Consider the following 19,228-nt stretch of genomic DNA (forward strand, 5'->3'; position numbering starts at 1 on the left):
ATACTAATGTCTCTGGATGATAATCTTACCTAGAGTAGATGGTCTAACTTTGATAATATCTCAGTAATTCTCACAGCCACATATCTGGAGGTATATTACACATAAAAATAAACAAATGTACTAATGTTACAATTATATAATGATTCCTTGGTATAAATATCTGCTTTTTCATAAAATAAATTTACATGTGTTTTTTAACACAATAAATGTCATACAGTTTTCATTGTTTACATTTTTTATGTAGCCACATGCTGGAAAATGTTATGGTTCATGATGTCGTGGGTGACCTTTAAAAAAAGACATAATTCATTGGTCAAATATTCCCACACATTTTGTCATTATTCTTATAAAAAGAACTCCAAAGTATTTTAAAAGCAGGGATAGGTGAGTGTATATGTTTGTTTTATGCATCTATTTCTGCTGAATATTTTCTGAAAAATCAGCAGAGCATATATGCCAAATGGACTGATGACCTTGCAAATACAAATATATTTGTATGTAATGTCAGCATTTTACATATCAAAGTGGATAAAGTACCAGGTGTAATGAGGTTGCTGTTTTGAGAAAATGTTAATCTTGATTGCCAGTGCTTGTTTCTAGAAGATCAGCTTGTTGCTATCACAACTGGTCATTTGCAGCTCACCAGTTTAGTTATCTGGTCTGTAAGCAACTGTGTTTTTGTCACATGACTCTCGTGAAGTAGTTGAAACAAAGAGGGCAAAACTAGCCCTGCCAATTCACATCCCCATGATACAGGCTCAATAGCATGCTCAATCTTGATGCCATGAACCATATCAACACTAGATATAGTTGCAATGAACAAGATGAAACTAGCCCTGCTAATTAAAATTACTGTTCATCAGCAAAATAACATCAGCTCCAATAACATGCCCAGTCTCAGTGTCATGAACTATATCAACACTTGATACAGTGTTTCACACAAGAAGGAAAACCTTTATATTCATCCATAACTCTGCACAGTCAGGGATTGATTCTTGGAAGAAATTCATGTGCAATGGGAGTATGTTTTTTATTTGTTGTGCATAGCATTAAGGCAGAAGCACTGACAAGTGCACTGAAACTTTGCTGTAAGAAGGAACCTCTGTATACTTCGAGTAAAATAAAGGGAACAGTGCTAATCCAAGTCCAGCTGTATTTTACAGGATTCATGAAGCATGTGTGGTCACCCTGAATTAATAGAAAAACTATAAAAACTTCTTCAGTATCTACAAACATAAACTGACCATCAATATGGACACGTTTACTGACCAGTCATGTGACCTATGCATTATCTTGTGGGGTCTCTTAGGGCACTCGAGGTTCAATGAAATGTTATTTCTTCAATAATGAAATCAAATGACATGAAACTTTGCAAAACAATAAGTTTAAAGTGACGATTTTGAACATTATACATTCACTTTTCCTTATTTTTACCAACTTCACTCTATCATGGCTGGAGAGATAAGTCATTTCAACAAACTATTAGAGTCCTAAATGGTCCCTGGAGGATTATAAATAATGTTTTAATATCTCCTCAGTTTATAAAGTTTCATAAGGATGCATATGAAAATAATAATAACTTTAATTTACTTATTTCTGACCAGGAATGTAAATATTAAACATGGAAATGTATCACTTGATGATCATTTTGAGATGTAACATGATATGCTAAATAAGAGCAAAGGTAAGGAATAATAATAATAGCAACATCTTTATAAGGTAAGATGATTCAGTTAGCTTGTACATAGGTATTAGAGAATAACAACATACTGGCTCTAAGGTTCCAATAAAATGCAACATTCTAAAAATTTCACTATCAAGAAAGGCAAAAAAAATTATTGGAAGATAAACATCAATAAACTACAAAAGATCACAGACAACAATAATAAAGGTCAATAAAATAAAATGTTTTAAATTTATGCAAAGGTATATAAAATAAAATGCAAAGGTAAAAAAATACCCCCCCCCAAATGCTTAAAAATATAGGGTCCAAATCTGCTATATAAAGTGCATTCTCTCAGAGTGTTAAAAAATTTCCCTTTTGGAAATTAATCATAAAGTTCCTTAATCTAAGCTCACATGGAAAATTTCTGTCTCTGTGGAAGCTGATGCATTCACTGTCAATGAACAATGGACTTGTCTGCTCAATATTTTTGGTATAAACAAGCACATATGCAATAACATGTTCTCTATTTACAGTAATTTAGCCCCTTTTACCTCTTTCTTTCTCTCTCATCCAAACACATGCATACAGATTATACATCTTCCCTCATTTGTATTTGTATGAAAATTATTGAAAAATATTTTTTTTAAAATTTATTCTACATGTACATAAAGTGAGAGGAAAATGGAAGCAGAATGTCAAAACAGTAGATGAAGATATTAAACGCATCTAATTAGAGTCAAAATTATTATAGATACCAGTATGAATATAAAATTTTAAAAGTAAAATCTGGATATTCATTTAAATGAAATCTCTTTGCTATATTTTATTATTTGTAGAAAATTAATCCAAAAACAAATTTAGCTGTAACATTGATATCCATCCTCTATGACTGGAACTATTATGAAGAGCAACTATCTAAAATGTTTACAAGGTTTGATCCTAAGTCAAAATCCCAAAACCAAATAATGCCCCTGGACATAAATTCAAGAAAACCATATGTTGCAAACTGATTTTCTTTGACTATACAGGAAAATGTACACACTCCTCCATCCCTAAAAAGCAACTTAAAAAATTGCAACACATCAATAGCATGATACATTTCACTGCCCCTAAGGTATGGACCAAGATTATATAACTGTGGTACAATCGCAGGATGATGTAAAACATATCACAAGGTTTAAAGTCTATATTTACACACAAGAGTAAGTATTATAAAACATTACTCACAAACTTTCAGTTCAAACAAGCAGAATAACATAATCCATGTCTTTTCTTCATTTAAGCTTGGGAATAAAGATGTCCTACCTTCAAGTTGTGATATCCATTTCCCAGTGTCCAGAGATACTCGGCAGCAATGTTTATATACATCTATTCCTTCTGTGCTTTTCCTCTCAGATATATCAACTTGCTGCCCAAGAAGGCGCTTTGCCAGTGTTGTCTTTCCAACATGATATTGCCCAACAACCATAACCCTTATGTTATAAACCTTCTCCTTTCCATTTCGCAAAGCCTTTTTGTATAGTTGAAGGGATTTCTCATCCATACGAAGGATCTCAATGGGAATGATAGGGCCTGGAGTCATAGATTCATCATCAAAACATTTCAGACAAATTTAAGCATCCGTATTCATTAAAGGAAACAGATTCAAGATTTTAATTTGAAATTTTCATACAATGTTATATCATAAAATAAGAAGGTGTTTTTTATTATCTTTTGAACAATTCAGAAAAGACCTATATATCATAACAAAGATGACAATCACTTGTATGATAAATACTTTTCACATTATTAACATGTATTGCTTTATAAATGTAAGATTGCATAAAACTGTTAGAAACATAGTTCTACTTAAAAATAGGATATGACAGTTGTTGGGTTGTTTTTAAAAGCTGAAGTACAACATATTTTATTGCAAACAACTGCAATGTGCTTGGAAAAACATTCTAGCAACTTAAATGGCCTTTCACTAGGTAATATATAAACAGTGATCTTCACTATTCATATTTTGAGATTGAAGTCAATAGGGTTCTTCCTTATCCCAAGTGCAAGCTATATGAAAAGCTTGGTATTTGTTGATTGTGGATAATTAATGATATTATGAGAAAATCATCTTTCTTCTTGCAGTAAGTGACCCTGACCTCTGCACTTTAGAGCCCAAAGCTAATAGGGATGTTTGGTAACTGTAGAAGGTGGACAACTTGTGCTATTATGCAAAAATAAAATTAGTAAAATTTGACATACGGATGGACAAACAGTCAGACAGCATCACAACATAATGTACTCTGCATGATGAGTTGTAATTCAAAAGGTAGCAACACCAGCAAGATGGTGGACTTGGAAATAATAACCACTATATTTTAGTGTAACACCATTTTATATAAAAATTAAATATTAGTAGAAAAACAGATTAGTATATATCTATATATATATATATATATATATATATATATATATATATATATATATCACAATTCCTAAGCCTAAATGAAGTAATAACACAGGAGTAAACAGCACATCCTTTACAAAGCACAACATTTGAATTGTTGGCACAGCATAAACAATGGCATAAGAAGCTACATTGTGATTTACACAATATTAAAAAGAATAATGGGCAGATGTACCAAGAGCTGTGTTATGTATATTTATTTTGTATTGTGGGTTCACTAATCTTCATGACTATATGTTATGTGTATTCAATTTGTATTGTGTGATTGACCGTTGTCCATAATTGAGGGTAGGAGTAGGGTAAACATGTTTATTAGGTTTGATTTCTAGATACAGCCTTGATTCTGACCTCAGAATTTTCTAGAAACAAATTCTGCTTACAGTCTGAAGGAAAGTTCTATTGAAAATGACCTAAGGAAAGGGTGTTTTGTTGTGTCATAAGTCAGGTGACAATGTGCATATAAGCTTGAAGTAAACAGAATTCATTATTCCAGAACTTAACATCAGTCTTAGTGGAATCAATTTTTATTGTGTTCAACTGAGAGGATTTAATTAATTTATCTAAATCATTCACTAGAATTATAGAGTGCTCATTGACTTAGGATTAAATCACTATTTTGAAATTATTGTCATTTCATTTAAGGATATTTTGGATTATATCATGGTGATACATCAAGGCAGTTGGCACATTAACACATCTGAGACTAATGGCATATCAACAGATTCAATATTGGAATTCATTTGGAACACCACTGAAATTCATTTGGAATACTCTATACTTTTGGACTTGTGATAGAAATTTTAGGACTATTTGGGATTTAATTCAAAATACTAAGTTCTTTTAATTTTCAATCTATATTCACAAGAAATAAATTATTTGTTGAAACTTACAAAACTTGTTGGGTTTTGCTCTTTTCTGTTACTTAGTTTAAGACCAATGAGCCCTAACAACTGAAACTGCCAATTCACTCAATATCCATATTTGGCTAGATGGACTGACAGACAGGTGAACCATACATAAGATACATTGCAGCAAAAGAAGACATAATAAAGAAGTAGTCTAAAAAAATTATTACACAATTATTATATGATTATTAAACAGTACCTATTTATATATATTTGGCATTCCTTGAGTCTCACCCTCTGCTGCACGATGTTAGTTTTGGTACGATGGTAGAGAAGCATGCAGAATCAATGAGGTGGAATCACTAGTACTACTAAATGACAGAATTGTCATGGCCAAATAGCCAACATGCACTATTTATGAGGCAGAATCACCAGTATCACTGAATGTCAAGGCAGAACTGCCACTGTTTGAGGTGGACATGGCAATATGACTGACTGACACATTTATCTGTTAAGGTAGAATTGCTTCTGTGTTGAGGCAGAGTCACCATAAGTGAATGAATTGGGGACAGAATGCCCAAACAATGCTACATGATGAAAAGGGAATAACTGGAGTAGTATGCAGTGGATATCCCCAAGGAATGGACCTGTATGGGATTATAAGTACCCACAGTTCTGTTAATCATAGCATGACAATGAGTGGTACCACATGAAAGTATAAAGATGAACAATTGGGAATCAGAAGAAATTAACTATTAAGACACAAGCCATGATGTTCAATGAGTGTTCAGTATTCATGGGTCACATTTAAAATATGGCATTTAGGGTTGAAAACAACACAATACTCACTAGATAATAAGTGGTAAGCAATGATGTGATACAATAATCTGCAAGAAAGTCATAAATGAAAGAAATGCATCAATATATGCATGTCCTGAACTGCAAATGAAGTTCACAGCTTGTTCCCTGTTTGGGGTCAATGCCTAAAATGGAGTATATTGTAAAGAATATTCTAAACACTCTATATAGTCATACATCAGTTAGCAGCAAAGAAGTGTCATCACAAATAATCGCATAAACGTCACAAAGTGTCACTAAGCAGCAACAAGTAAAGTGACTTAGTTAAATAAACAATTCAGATAGGCAGAAACATACCTACAGTGCACACACAGTAGACTGATTCAGCAATACAAACCCAACAGGAGTAACAAGTGAATAAAAGAAAACAAACAAAACATGATGTAAACACATGATAAATACAGTACTGGTTCATAATATACCATGCAGTGAAAACGAAAATCTGATAATCCCACTCCATAGAAAGAACTGTAAAACTTCAAAGAACATTGAAAACTTAGCACAACAGATGGAATCTGCTTGCTCACCTCTTCTGATGAACACAGCCATCTAAAGAATCTGAATGATAACATCCAGAAGGAATATACAAACACACACCATACACTAATCCTATATTAGTGCACAAACACTTCCACACAAGGAAAACTGTATGCAATACAAATAAAAGACAGTATGCATCCATCCAGGAATGGGTATATCTCTGCACATGACCTGATGCATGTGTAAAATTGCATCATTCAAGGTCCTGATAAAATGCAAATATGAATCTAGGTCCCATGTCCCAGTGGTCTTCATTCCCTAAATTAACTGCTGTATTGGCCAAAGGCCATGCTCAGATATGCATGGGTAATTACACCAAGTGGGCTGCCTAGGATTGGGTGGAAACTCCCTCAGAGTGTTGAAATTCTTGCCTAAAACAGGCTGACATAAAGACACAGAAATGGTCATTCAAGTCATTTATAAACCCATACACGGGCTTACAGGCCTGAAGGCCATGCTTGGACATGGAGGGAGATTTACACCACCTGGGCTGCATAGAACTGGGTGGAAACTCCATCAAAGTATCAAAATTGAACAGATGTAACAGTGCTTCTGACAAGTTTGGCCCAAAAATATCAGTACTCTCAGTCCTTTGATTTTGTATTTTCAAAACATCATTACTCTTGGTCCTTTGATTTCTCACATCACTCAGATTCTTTCAATTTTCCTTAGAACTATCAACCATGTAATCTCTGACCAACTGGCACACATGCTGCACATAGCTGCTGATGTACACTTTGTATGTGTGTGGCACGAGACAAAAGATTTCTCACTGGCTTACATTCTTGCATTTAGCATACTTTGTTGATTCTTAAATGACAAAACAAGAAAGAGAGAGAGAAAAAAATACATAGGTACATTCATCTGTCATAAATACCTTCCATTATATAGTTCCAAATCACTTTTTAGTTTTCATTTCTTCTTCGAATACATTAGTAAAAAGTTCCTAGGAAGATTTGTTGAATTGTGCACTTTTAAATCAAGCCAGAATTAAATAAATCTTAGTGTTAAAGTGTTAAATCTCAGAGACACCCACTATAGCTCTAGCAATAAAAAATGTGTGTGCAAACATGAATTTTCAACTTGTGTAGACGTGGGGAACCATGCAGTCAGAGAACACAGAAATTAGGTCTGCATAGGTGAAAAACATTCACAAAATCATGGTCAGAATTAAAGAATAATGTATACCACCTGTAGAATAATCCTAAATACATCCTAAAATAACAAAATTCCCAATGGATGGAATGAAAATGCACAAATACCCACTTGGTTTTGTGAGGCAAAGTGAATGATATCTTCTAGATGGCATGGGGAGGTAATGGGCCAAAGTTATTGCCCATTGTCTATATTTTATAGAAAAAAAGACAGATTAAACTTTGGGAGGGCTGGATTGTGGAGGTAGTAGGCTTGTGTTCCTAACATTAATGTGATTGGGGAATGTATTCAAAAATGAAATATTATTTGGATCATGCATGAGTGTAAATGATTGCCAGTAAATAACAGACTGATATGCTAATATGTAGCAATACTTACAAGGATCTTCTTCTGAAGAAGATTCCTGGAAAGATGCAATTCAATTGTTACAATTCCAAAACTTCTAGAACTTAAATATATCTATCACCTGTGCTGTATATACATAACTGACAAAAATACTCAAAAGCTACTTCTTTATAAGTATCATAATATTAAAATAAGAAATCTGCTTTAGCTTAAAACATCAAAATGAAAATAACCCAGCAGAATATTTTAAGATATATATTTTAGCAATAATTACTGATTTTCTTTAGTGCTATGACACTATCAGGTTATTCAAGAAGCCAACATTCACTATTACCAAATGCTGCCGTAACAAAACTAGAATGCATACAAGTGTATCAATACAGAAAGAGAGAGAAAATAGGTCTTTTATTTACTACAGTACTCTTTCCATGTTCTGAAATACATTTTAAGAAATGATAGAACAATTTTAGGTCAAACTCAAACAATATTAATATTTAACAGCAATTCTGTTTGTGGCAAAATCAACTGAACATCTACTCGTACTCACCTTTTCCTCAAACCAAAATTGAAGAAGTTCCTGTGACACAAGTTTATGACTCTTGTCATGGGAATGGCAGGGTAATATTTTATTCTTTTGGAGCACAGATACAGCAATCAGGCCCTCAAGACTGTCTGCATCAGAATCAGGGCACTGTACATGTAACTCAAACTGCAAGCTGTTTCCAGTCAGCTTTGTGAGGTTCTCAAAGACGAACTTCCTGGCTTCACAACAAAGCTTTGAAGTTTGACAAATATCTGTGCCTGCCACTCTTGTGACTCTGAGAAATATTATGTATTCCTTAAGGTGCAGAATCAATCTGTGGTTAAAATCAAGGTTAAAGATACAACAACCACAGAATATCAGATTCACAGACCCTTGTTTTGCGATGGGCCAGTGAGCCACACAGGAAGCAAGAAGCCTATGAAAGATAGGCACTGGAAGAAACTTTCCTGCAAAGACAAAGCAAAGGGCTGATGTACTGTGCAGGTCAGTAGCTGCTTCAGGGGATATGAGTTCTTTGGGTGTTGCCTGGCGGAGCATGAATGGAGCAAGAAAGTAATCCTCCACCTGAAATAAAAAGTAGATAAACTTCTATACCTATCATTTTAAAAATAGTAATGTTTTCTCTAGCTTTCATGTAAAACATTTGCTTCTAGGGATATAAAAAGGATTGCCTTTATTATGAATAAAGGTGCTCTACTTTTGGATCTTAATAATTCTGTTTACAAATCTTAAAGTATTCATCAATTTGGAACAATGACTTAAGATGTGCTCTGAATGTGTATATTCAAATTGTAAAGCATCATCACAACACATAAAATACTTAGGACTAACTCCAACCATCAGATTGATTAATCAACAAATTACTGTGTCATCAAGGATGAAAAAGAGGTAAACATTAATATATGATTTTGTATAATATGACCTTGACTTCTTCTGAATCCTCACAGTAGGACCCTGGTCTGGTGATAATGTTCATTTTTTCCATCAAACATAATATGTGGTCCTTGTGGTCATAGAATTCAGGGCTTTTCTCTTTTGTCCAGATGGCATCTAGAAAGGAGTGTCATTTTACATAAATAATCCTATATTTAAAACAAACTCATTATATTATTTAAAAGGCTGAATCTGTATAAGTCATTCACAAAAATAAAATAGCACAGTGGTGTTTGTTTTAATATATAACACAATGATTGCATGGAGCCTTAAACCAAGGACCCAAGCTCTATAGGCTACCAAAAATGTATTTGAAGGCATTTTTGTCACTTTCAACACTGCAATAAATCATAAAATTAACAATAGAATAAATAATTTTTCTGTAAAGACAATTCATCCAACCTTTCCATCCAAATTTTTTAGTCCTGATGAAAATGTAATATATCTTTAAACTACAAATGCTGGAAATTATAGGTTAAATGTTACAATCAATGTGATCAATAGTATATAAAATTTGTTTTGTGATCCTATTGTAACCATCACAGTTTTAGGTTCTCCATGTTTCATGGTCTGACTATGGCTAACAACAGACTAGTATGGATATCCTGGATTATACAACCCATGATACTCCATGTGTCTGTGTGACCATGAAACATAGACCACCAACAACAGTTAAATTGCTATGTTTTGTTCATAAACGATGTGTAGGCCTGATACTGCTAATCTGTGATACACTGGTCTTGGCAAATGTAATAAGCCTGGTACCATGGGTGGAAAAATAACACTGCTAGGGTAATCTCTATCTATTATGATGAAATGGTGGTATTTGACCCATTGTTTAACTGTGTTTATGCATAAATTAACTAATTCTGTTGGACTGTACTATGCATTGACTTCTTTGGTGTAAATATGAAAGTTAAAGTATTCATACAAGGTTTCTATCAAACTTGATCTGATTATGCAGGCAGTTTTTAAGACAAATTAATTATGTGTGTGTGTGTGTGTGCATAAATAATATATAAAGAATACAAATCATATGGTGAATAACAGTTCTTTCAAGTGCACTGGATCCAGCAAGGGATCATGTGTATCAGGGATTGATTAAGATAAATGCAATAAACTGACAACGAACAGTGCAAAACTAGTAAATAACTAGCCTGAGCACATTCAACTCTTAATGAGTCTTTTTCAAAGGCAAATACAAAACATAGACAAGACAAACAAATAAAGCAGAAAAACCATTGTGTTTGCAAAACTTTACATGGCTGGAATTAAACCTTTAAATTTATTATGTTTCAAATAGTTTATTTCAACTTGTTGAGAATGCTTGAAAAATATTTTTATTGACCTAGAAATCAATGAGCCATAATGACATCTGTTATTTTATGTAATCTTATGTAAGCACAAATTATATCCCAGATATTTCATTGTTATAGTAGCAGTTATAGGCTACTAAGCAAATTTAGAGAATTATTTAAAAGAAAATGTGTCGGCTGCAAAAGATAATTTTATTTATGCATGGTTGTCGTTTTCTAGTCTTCTTGGTTTAAACTGATTGGTTTCAATGTTCTAAGGTGGCGTATCCAGCAAGATTCCTTTTCTTTCTTGGCTTGGCGACTCCAGTTGGGCTGTGAGCAATTGTAATGAGTGTTATATCACTGAAAGTGTGGCCAGAGAAGGAGAAGTGTTTCGACCGAGCTTCTGTAAAGCTTCTTTGTCATCCAATCAGATCTATGAAGGTTGATCCTTTCATGTTGTTTTTCAATTTCTCCGACATACTGAATGCTACAGATCTTACATGTGATGAGATAAATTACATTCTCTGTTTTGCACATTTCATTTGGACCATGTATGTTTCATTTTTCTCTAGTCACTGTGCTAGAAAATGCCCTGGTCTCTATCATATGTTGACATGTTTTGCACCTTTTATCACTAAAAGGTGCCAGACTGACTAGGGTGGTCTTGATTAGTGATTGACGTTAGCTTTGCCCTGCCTAGGATGTCCTTGAGGTTTTTTGGTCTCCAGTAGGCGACTACAGGTTTATTCGGGAGGAATAACTTTAGTGTGTCCAACGATTCCATGATGGGCCAGTGTTTCCCAATGATTTTATCTATGTTGGGGTTGTCTGGATGGTAGGTCAGGATAAATGGTAACCTATCAACCTTTTCCTTCTTTCCATATTTTAGTAGGTCAATGCAGTTCTTTTCTTTTAGCCCTTTGGTTTGCATCCACAATCAGGTCTTTGTCCTAGCCTTCGTAAATTAAATGATTAGATGGGTTTTCAGACCATTTTAGGAATGTTTCATCGTCGGAGCGAATTCTGCATCTCCTCAGTGCCTGGCTATATGGGATGTTCCTAATGTAGTGTTTTGGATGACAGCTGGTTGGGAGTAGATACAGGTGTTTGTCAGTTGGTTTCAAGTAGATGTCTGTATGGAGTTTGTTTTCTACCAGTCTGGTTGTTGTGTCCAGGAAAACATGGTTTGAATTGGAGGCTTCTGCCATGAATTTTATTGAAGGATGGAAGTTGTTTGCCTTTGATATGAAATTATCCAGACTTTCTCTTCCATGTTGGCACTTCATTTCTATATCATCGGTAAAGCATACCCACTCGTATGGTGTTAGTTCAACCGATGCTAAAAGTTGATCCTATAGTTTTCCCATAAAAATATTAGCATAAGAAGGGCCATTTTTGTACCCATTGCGGTTCCACTGATTTGGAGGTAGTTTTCTTCATTAAATTCAAAGTTATTGAGTTTTTAGGACAAGCTCCAGGAGTTGGACTAGGAAGCGTGTGGGTGGATTGTCTACAGTTCTTGTTTCCCATGCTTCTCTACACAGCTGTATCTCTTTGTTGTGCAGTATGTTAGTATACAAAGATGTCATATCCAAGGAAACAAGCAATGTATCTGGCAGTAATGGTTCGCTTGCTTTTCTTTTAATGAGGTAATCTGTCGTGTCCTGAAGATATGATGGTAATTTGTGGACATGTGGTCTCATAAAATGATCCTAATATTCTGATATCCTTTCCATGGGATGCCCATTACCAGAGATCATAGGTCTGCCTGGGTTTCCTTGTTTGTCGATTTTAGGTAGAAGATAAAATCTACCTGCCCTTCGGTTTTCTGGGCTTAAGTTAAAATTTCTCCTTTGCTAGTCTATGTGCCCGATTTGGTATGCCTCGTCAAAAATATTAGTAATGGTTTTTGCATATTCCAGTGTTCAAACTGGATCATGGTCTAGTTTTTGGTAGAACCTAGCATCACTTAGTTGTCTACCTGCTTCACTAATGTTGTCTTCCCTATTCATAACGATCACAGCAGAACCCTTATCTGCAGGCTTAATTATGATGTCTGTTCCACTTTTCAGTGAGAGTAGGGCATCTGTTTCTTCTTTTGTCAAATTAGAGTATATGTTAGTATGGTTGATGTGTCTGGAAGTGTCGTTTTCAACTGAGCTGATAAAGGCTTCTAAATTTGGAATTGAACTTTTTAGTGGGGTCCAATTACTTTTCTTTGTGAATATGGGTTGGTTGCAGCTTATATTTTACTCTGATTTATTTATTGGCTGCAAGGCAAAATGGACTCTGAGTCTCAGTCAGTGGCTAAGCTTTTCAGTGTCCTTTTTCAGCTTCCCTCCGTCGTATGTCTTTGGACGGGGACAAAAACTCAAACCCTTCAATAAAAGTTTTATTTCTGCTTCCATAAGTTCTAACTTTGAGATATTGACCACTGTGTTAGTAACAGTTGAATTAATTTTTGCTATTGAGTGCTTAAGATTCTTCCTTTTATGGTGATTTTTCTTCTTATGTTTGTTTTTAGAAGAAATTTCGTCAAATGAAGTTTCTTCACAACAGTGATTTGGTTGTAGATTGTGACTTCTAAGTTTTCTTTCTCTGAATTTGTATAGTTTTGCAGAGAGTCGTCGTTGATCCTTATTTAATTTAGAGTAAAACGTTTGCAATTGTTCCTCTGTGGAAACTGAATGCAGCTGCTATTTTAGTTCTTCGATGGTTGCTTATCTGACTAGATATTGATGATTTATGTTTTCCCCAAGTCAGGCTGTGAGTTTCATGGATGCATCGTGGGTTATTTTATTCCATCTCTTGTTGAATCTGTTTGAACTCTTGCCAATAATTTGTGGCTTGACATGAATCTGAAGACCTTTAGTGACTGTGTTTGTTTCAAAGAAATGATGCAAAAGAATGCGATGATGCTTTAGATGAAGTAAGGCATTGGTTTCATTGCATAAGGTTTTGAGTGTATTCTGTACTGGTTGAGACATCATCTGCATTCTACTATATGTGGCAATTATTAAAATATGAGAAGGAAAAAATAGGAATGTATACACTAACATGACATAAAATACAGAACTGAAAGGATGTTAGATCACATCAAAGGTAGATCGTGCCATACGAGGTTGATAATATAAAGAATACATATCATATGGCGAATAATAGTCCTTTCAAGTGCACTGGATCCAGGGACGCTGCCAACAAAATCATAAAAATGTTAATTTTTTTATGTAAAATGTTAAACAACTGGAGAACAGACATAAATTCCATTCTACATTAATGTCTAGAAAACCCAATGAACACTTCAGCATCAAACATGTAATATCTCACTATTTGTGAGAGTCCTTATTTTGTTCATATAGTGATAAACAAATCTGTTCCAGTAAATTCTATACAAATGTTTAAGTCTAGAAATAAAGATTAATTTTAAGTGAAAACTTAGTTTTAATTACATATATGCAACTGTCAGGAAAAAGTTGCTTGCAATGATAGATGATGAAAGCAATATGACTGTCCCATTACACACAGGTCAGTGAGAGATTTCATCCAAGTTCTATGACCTAATTTAAAGAGTCTTTCTCACAAAAATAATGGACATACAAAGGACTATTTAGAGGTTGCTGTAAAATACTCCACCACCACCCACACACAAACACAGACACACACACAGACACACACTGACACACACACAGACACCCACACACAGACATACACACACACACATACACCCACACAGACACACACACAGATACACACACACAGACACACACACACACACTGCAATTACAAATGAAATAGCAATCAGCTGGTCATATGTAGTTCTGGACTGTCACAAAATAAATCTAACAAATCCTTGTCCAATTATAATAATTACAAAATAAATAATTACAAAATTAAATTTACTTTTCAGCATAGGAACAAGAGTATGACAAACAAAGAACACATGCTATGTAGATATTGGCCTACCTGTCGAACAACTACTTTGCTATTTCAAGGTGGGATGACAGTTCCTACTTCTCCATCAATACACTCCAGTGAACAAACTGGTTTCCAAGATGAACCCTTGATAGGTTCCATTCAGACTCTATGGCAGCTCTTTGACATTTTTTCTTGGAAAGTGACAAAAGTGGGTGATCTATACATCTTTTACTCTCTTGTGCATCCACCAGTATTTCTTCAGCAGATATTTAAATTATTACCACATGACTCCTAACCTGCCCACGAGATGATCAAGGTGGGATGACAGTTCCTACTTCTCCATCAAAAAGCCAAGAGTCATTTGTGTGGTTATGTGAGGCTTTTTAGCAGTTCATGACTTCAGAGTTTCAATGAAAGTGCTCCCCAGACAATATGGTCAGAGACTCAGACTATAAGAAATGTGTAACTAATTCCTTATGACCTAACACATGAATGCATTTTCTTTCAAGAAGACCAAGACCTATTAAAGGAAGTTACTATACTTTATATATGCAAAATGTGTTGTCTTTGGTATAAAAAGCATGTACCAAAAACATTGTACCAACATAGCTTGCATACCATTTCACTGCCAGGGGACATAATTTTGTACAGGATGAAAATTGGCACCAATGGCAATAATCACCTTAGGTGCTGCAAACTTGGAAAAATATACCACAACTCCATGAAATGGCACCCCTCCCAGTCTTGGCTACCATACTGACCCTCTCTTATGACAGCCCTGCTCATTATTGCTATCTTGATCACCAATTCCAAATGAATAAATAAATTTCATCGGTCAATCAGAAAAACATTTTGGTCCCATGAAAAAAAAAACATACAGTTAATCACAATTATTTCCATGCTTCAGTCACAGTACTGGTAATTGCCTATGCTTTCCTCATTACCATGCAATATTGATTAATAAAAATTGAGTCTTGATGTCAAAGACAGAGTTGATTGTTGCATTGTCACAAATGCCAGATATTATGACACTAGGCATTATAACTTGCCATTGCTCTTTTTGAAGATTTGTGATTTATGTTTTGTTGTGGGATCTTTTGCATAATAAAATCATGTTCTGTTCATTGTACTTGTCTAGTGGAAGTTCTATAACCTTCAGCCATTGGCTTTAGCTACTAAAACTACAACTCAGTCAATACAATGCAAAGGGCCCTTCCAACTAGGGTCCACTATTATATTTTGACACACACTACAAACCTATCAGCTCAGGAGTAAGTTTTCCCTTCTCTCTGAATTCAAACCACTTGTTGCTGATGGCTGGGTTATTCTTAAGAATGAACATTTCAGCGGTCATGAGTGACTTCAAGGCATCTATGAACCACTGTGGATCCAGCACAATCTTCTTCCGCAAACCTTCCTCACTGAAAGTTAATGTGCTGATTTTAATTACTGATTCATGTGACTCTTTACCATTCTCTAAAGTTTAAAGTACTCAAAATACAATTTTGTTACAAAACTGAAAACAATCTGAAACCACTACAATTCATAAAGATTGGATGATTACTTAAAAACATATATGAAACAATACTGGCAACAGCAAGATTGAAGAAAACAGCCATTTAGGATCAACTAAGTATCATAAGAAGTTTTCTACTGAAAACCACATGCTGATATAAAACCATCCATTTGGAAGGAGTTAATATAATAATAATTTCAAGATAGCTACCATGATGGTCATACTGTGGGTCAATTTGCACCATTTTCATTTAGGACTAACTAGACACCATAAGAACCCTTCTGATGAAAATTGATGCTAAAATGACTTTCCAAGTAGGAGTGATAACAAACATTTTCAAGATGGTTATTATACAGTGGCCAGACCATTTTATATCAGATTACATTATTTAAATGAAATTGGAATGAACGTACATTTTTTACATTGGCAATAACTGCAAAAAGAACTTGTGCATAGAAACAGAAAATCCTTTTCTAGACACACATGCATTAAAAATTTTAATGTTTTTTGAAATTACGTTATTTCAATAAAATAATCAAAATAAAGACAACTGATTTGGTATCAAAATGTAAATCAGTCTTTATATGGCTATCTAAGTGCCATCATAGATGTCAACAAATCCCCTTTTGTTATGGAGGTGCACAAATCTTGCCTACTGATGTACAAGGTATTTACATCTCTACTGTGCAGTTTCAAAGTGGAGCAAGCTTGGACCCACCACAATGGGCATATTAATTTTTAACAGCACATCATTAAAAAAATGGCTATATTTGTACTGACATACCATTGTAATGCTATTACATGCATATCATTTTATATAAAAGAAAAATCTTGCTATTATATATTTATACCTATGATGTTTTCAATCACTTTTCATTTTCCTTTGCACAATTTTATACAATAACATAAATAATTATCATGAGTATAAGTCCAAATAAAATTTCTGAAATGCTCGCAAAAATGATTAAAGTCTGTTTCAGATGTATAGTATAGCTCAAGTAATTTCATTTCTCCACCCATCATAGTGGAGAGGATGATACTATAAAATTACAACTCTGAATAGCTTCAGTTGTAATATTTTGGAGCCCCACAATCTTGGCACTGATTTTTCCCCAGATTGTAAGACAGAATTTCAATTTAAGCTGTGATGCCATTAACTAACTTATGTGCAAAGAAATTCCATGTTAGTCACATGTACAAATTAACCAGGCAAAAATAAGTTAATGAAGTAGATACATAACCGATGAGTATAACCCCTTTTCTATTGATCCATGGCAATGTGTTCTAACTGATGCATGCATTATTCAGCTGCCAGTGATATAGGCTTTGCTAGATAATTAAAGATGTGCTGCACTTGCTTTGCAATACTGCTGCTTCCATGAATGCATCAACTGTTCAAACCTCAGAGGTCAATAGCCACAAAATACACAGGTGTTCTCTTCTGACATGGTATTTTAAAGCATGTAATAAAAATGGATCAACAAAAGAGGGATTACACTTACCCATTAATAAGCTTAGTTAAAATAAATTAATAATTTGTAGGGAGCAGCCTAACTAATCTACATGCATAACAAGTGGAGCTTCCTAAATGGATTATTTTCCACCACCAGGCAGATAAGGACTTGTTGGTCTAAGTCTGCCATCTGATAATGATCAGGAGCAAACCTTCACTAAAGAATTGGTGGTCAGTGAGCTACACACCTACTCAAGTGGACGATGGTGAAGGGTGTAAACCACTGGATTTGCTTGATGCAGGGAGACAACAATAGATCGTGGAACTCAACTGGCTTGTGCCCACATACAACTCAACTTAGTGTGCATTAGGAGACAAGGAGTGGTCTGTCTTGTGATGGCCTACTCTACCTCTAGTACCAGAGGGGAGTTTGCCCACCTATGTAAGTCGCAAGAATAAGTCACTGAGGAGGCATGTGTTTGGGTAAACATGGGTAAAGAGTTGCAGGACCTCTGTCTGATCTAGTCCAACCTGTGGGACCTAATCAGAATGGTCATCTGTGTCACTAAAAGAGTAATTGCATGCCCAGGTACTTTCAAGTAGTCTGTCAGTTGTTTTCCCAGCATCCACAATATTAAAGTATTGGATTTCCTCTATGTGTGGCCAGATGATCCCACTATTTGTTTGTGTTGTTATTTCACTAACACTAGTACTAGGCTAGGCTTGTGCTAGGTATGCTGTTAAATGTATATCAATAAAGTATATCTAAAACACATTTTATACCACCCTGTCTCAATACAAACTATACAAATGCTATATAGAATTAATCCTGGTTTTTGAATATTCTGTTAAGGATATTTTTTCCCACAAAGATTTCTAAATACTGCTAAAATATACAAGATGTAAAAGATGTTATCTTTTCTTCTCAAAATATCTTCTTTTTTATAACTCTGAATTCTTTAAAAAGATATGAATAAAACTTCATTATATTCATACAAGTTTCTGTCATGTGTACTGATGTTAATTCGATGTTTTATGTGCAGGACTTCCAAAATTTCCAACCATATAAATTTATGACTTCCAAAAAAATAAAAAGTTAATAGAATCCCTGATATGTCCATGTTAGTGAATTTGCCTAATTTTGCATCATAGTTAAGAACTTTTCTGAGAATTCTGTCATTAAAAGAACAAACTAACGAGTGTTCCTCCTTGGGGTCTCTAATTTCACATGCATCAGTGATGTATTCCACACCTGTATCTGACTTGTAAAGCTTTTAACACTAAAATATGAATTTGTAAAACAAAAACATTGCACCTCCAAAACTGCAACTGCAAAAGTGACAGGCTGATGCTGTGAGATAAATTTAAGTAACACATCCTCCCCCAAATCAGTTCGTGTAGATGGGTCATAATATTCACTGCTTTAATTATATACTTTGTAGCAACCATAAAATCCTGAATACCCAAAGAAAATTAATTGACAGAAATATCTGAGCATTTTGTACAGTACATTCATTGATCCAAGTACACATACAATTCATCAAATACATTTAAATTCCTCTATCCTTCTTGTTTAAAATGGATAGTGATATGCACTATGATACCACTTCCAGACTCAAATTCTGATCAATAAATTTTTGGTGATAAACACCAGTAAAATGTCTAGAAAGAATGTTTTTTCAAAGTAAAATCTTGTCTGAAGCTCTCTCCCTAC

General features: G+C 34.4%; 2 protein-coding genes across 2 annotated transcripts in view; both read right to left on the reverse strand.

Annotated features, from left to right (window-relative positions):
* The window catches only part of LOC149781694 (uncharacterized), a 65,809-nt gene extending 62,561 nt beyond the window's left edge, over window positions 1-3,248 (reverse strand). Inside the window, exon 1 of the mRNA XM_089935003.1 lies at window positions 2,972-3,248. Within this exon, the coding sequence (XP_089791129.1) occupies window positions 2,972-3,248 (277 nt within the window). The remainder of the gene's footprint in view (window positions 1-2,971) is intronic.
* Window positions 3,249-6,613: 3,365 nt separating this feature from the next.
* Window positions 6,614-19,228, reverse strand: part of LOC149781696 (uncharacterized) — a 34,981-nt gene continuing 22,366 nt past the window's right edge. The window contains exons 6-10 of the mRNA XM_089935004.1: window positions 15,803-15,966; window positions 12,612-12,803; window positions 9,322-9,449; window positions 8,403-8,963; window positions 6,614-6,736 (exon numbers count right to left, since the gene is read on the reverse strand). Of these exons, the coding sequence (XP_089791130.1) occupies window positions 6,614-6,736; window positions 8,403-8,963; window positions 9,322-9,449; window positions 12,612-12,803; window positions 15,803-15,966 (1,168 nt within the window). The remainder of the gene's footprint in view (window positions 6,737-8,402; window positions 8,964-9,321; window positions 9,450-12,611; window positions 12,804-15,802; window positions 15,967-19,228) is intronic.

Source organism: Sinohyriopsis cumingii, chromosome 15 (genome assembly GCF_028554795.1).
Source record: "Sinohyriopsis cumingii isolate HCF-2022 chromosome 15, ASM2855479v2, whole genome shotgun sequence".
NCBI classification, from domain to species: domain Eukaryota; kingdom Metazoa; phylum Mollusca; class Bivalvia; order Unionida; family Unionidae; genus Sinohyriopsis; species Sinohyriopsis cumingii.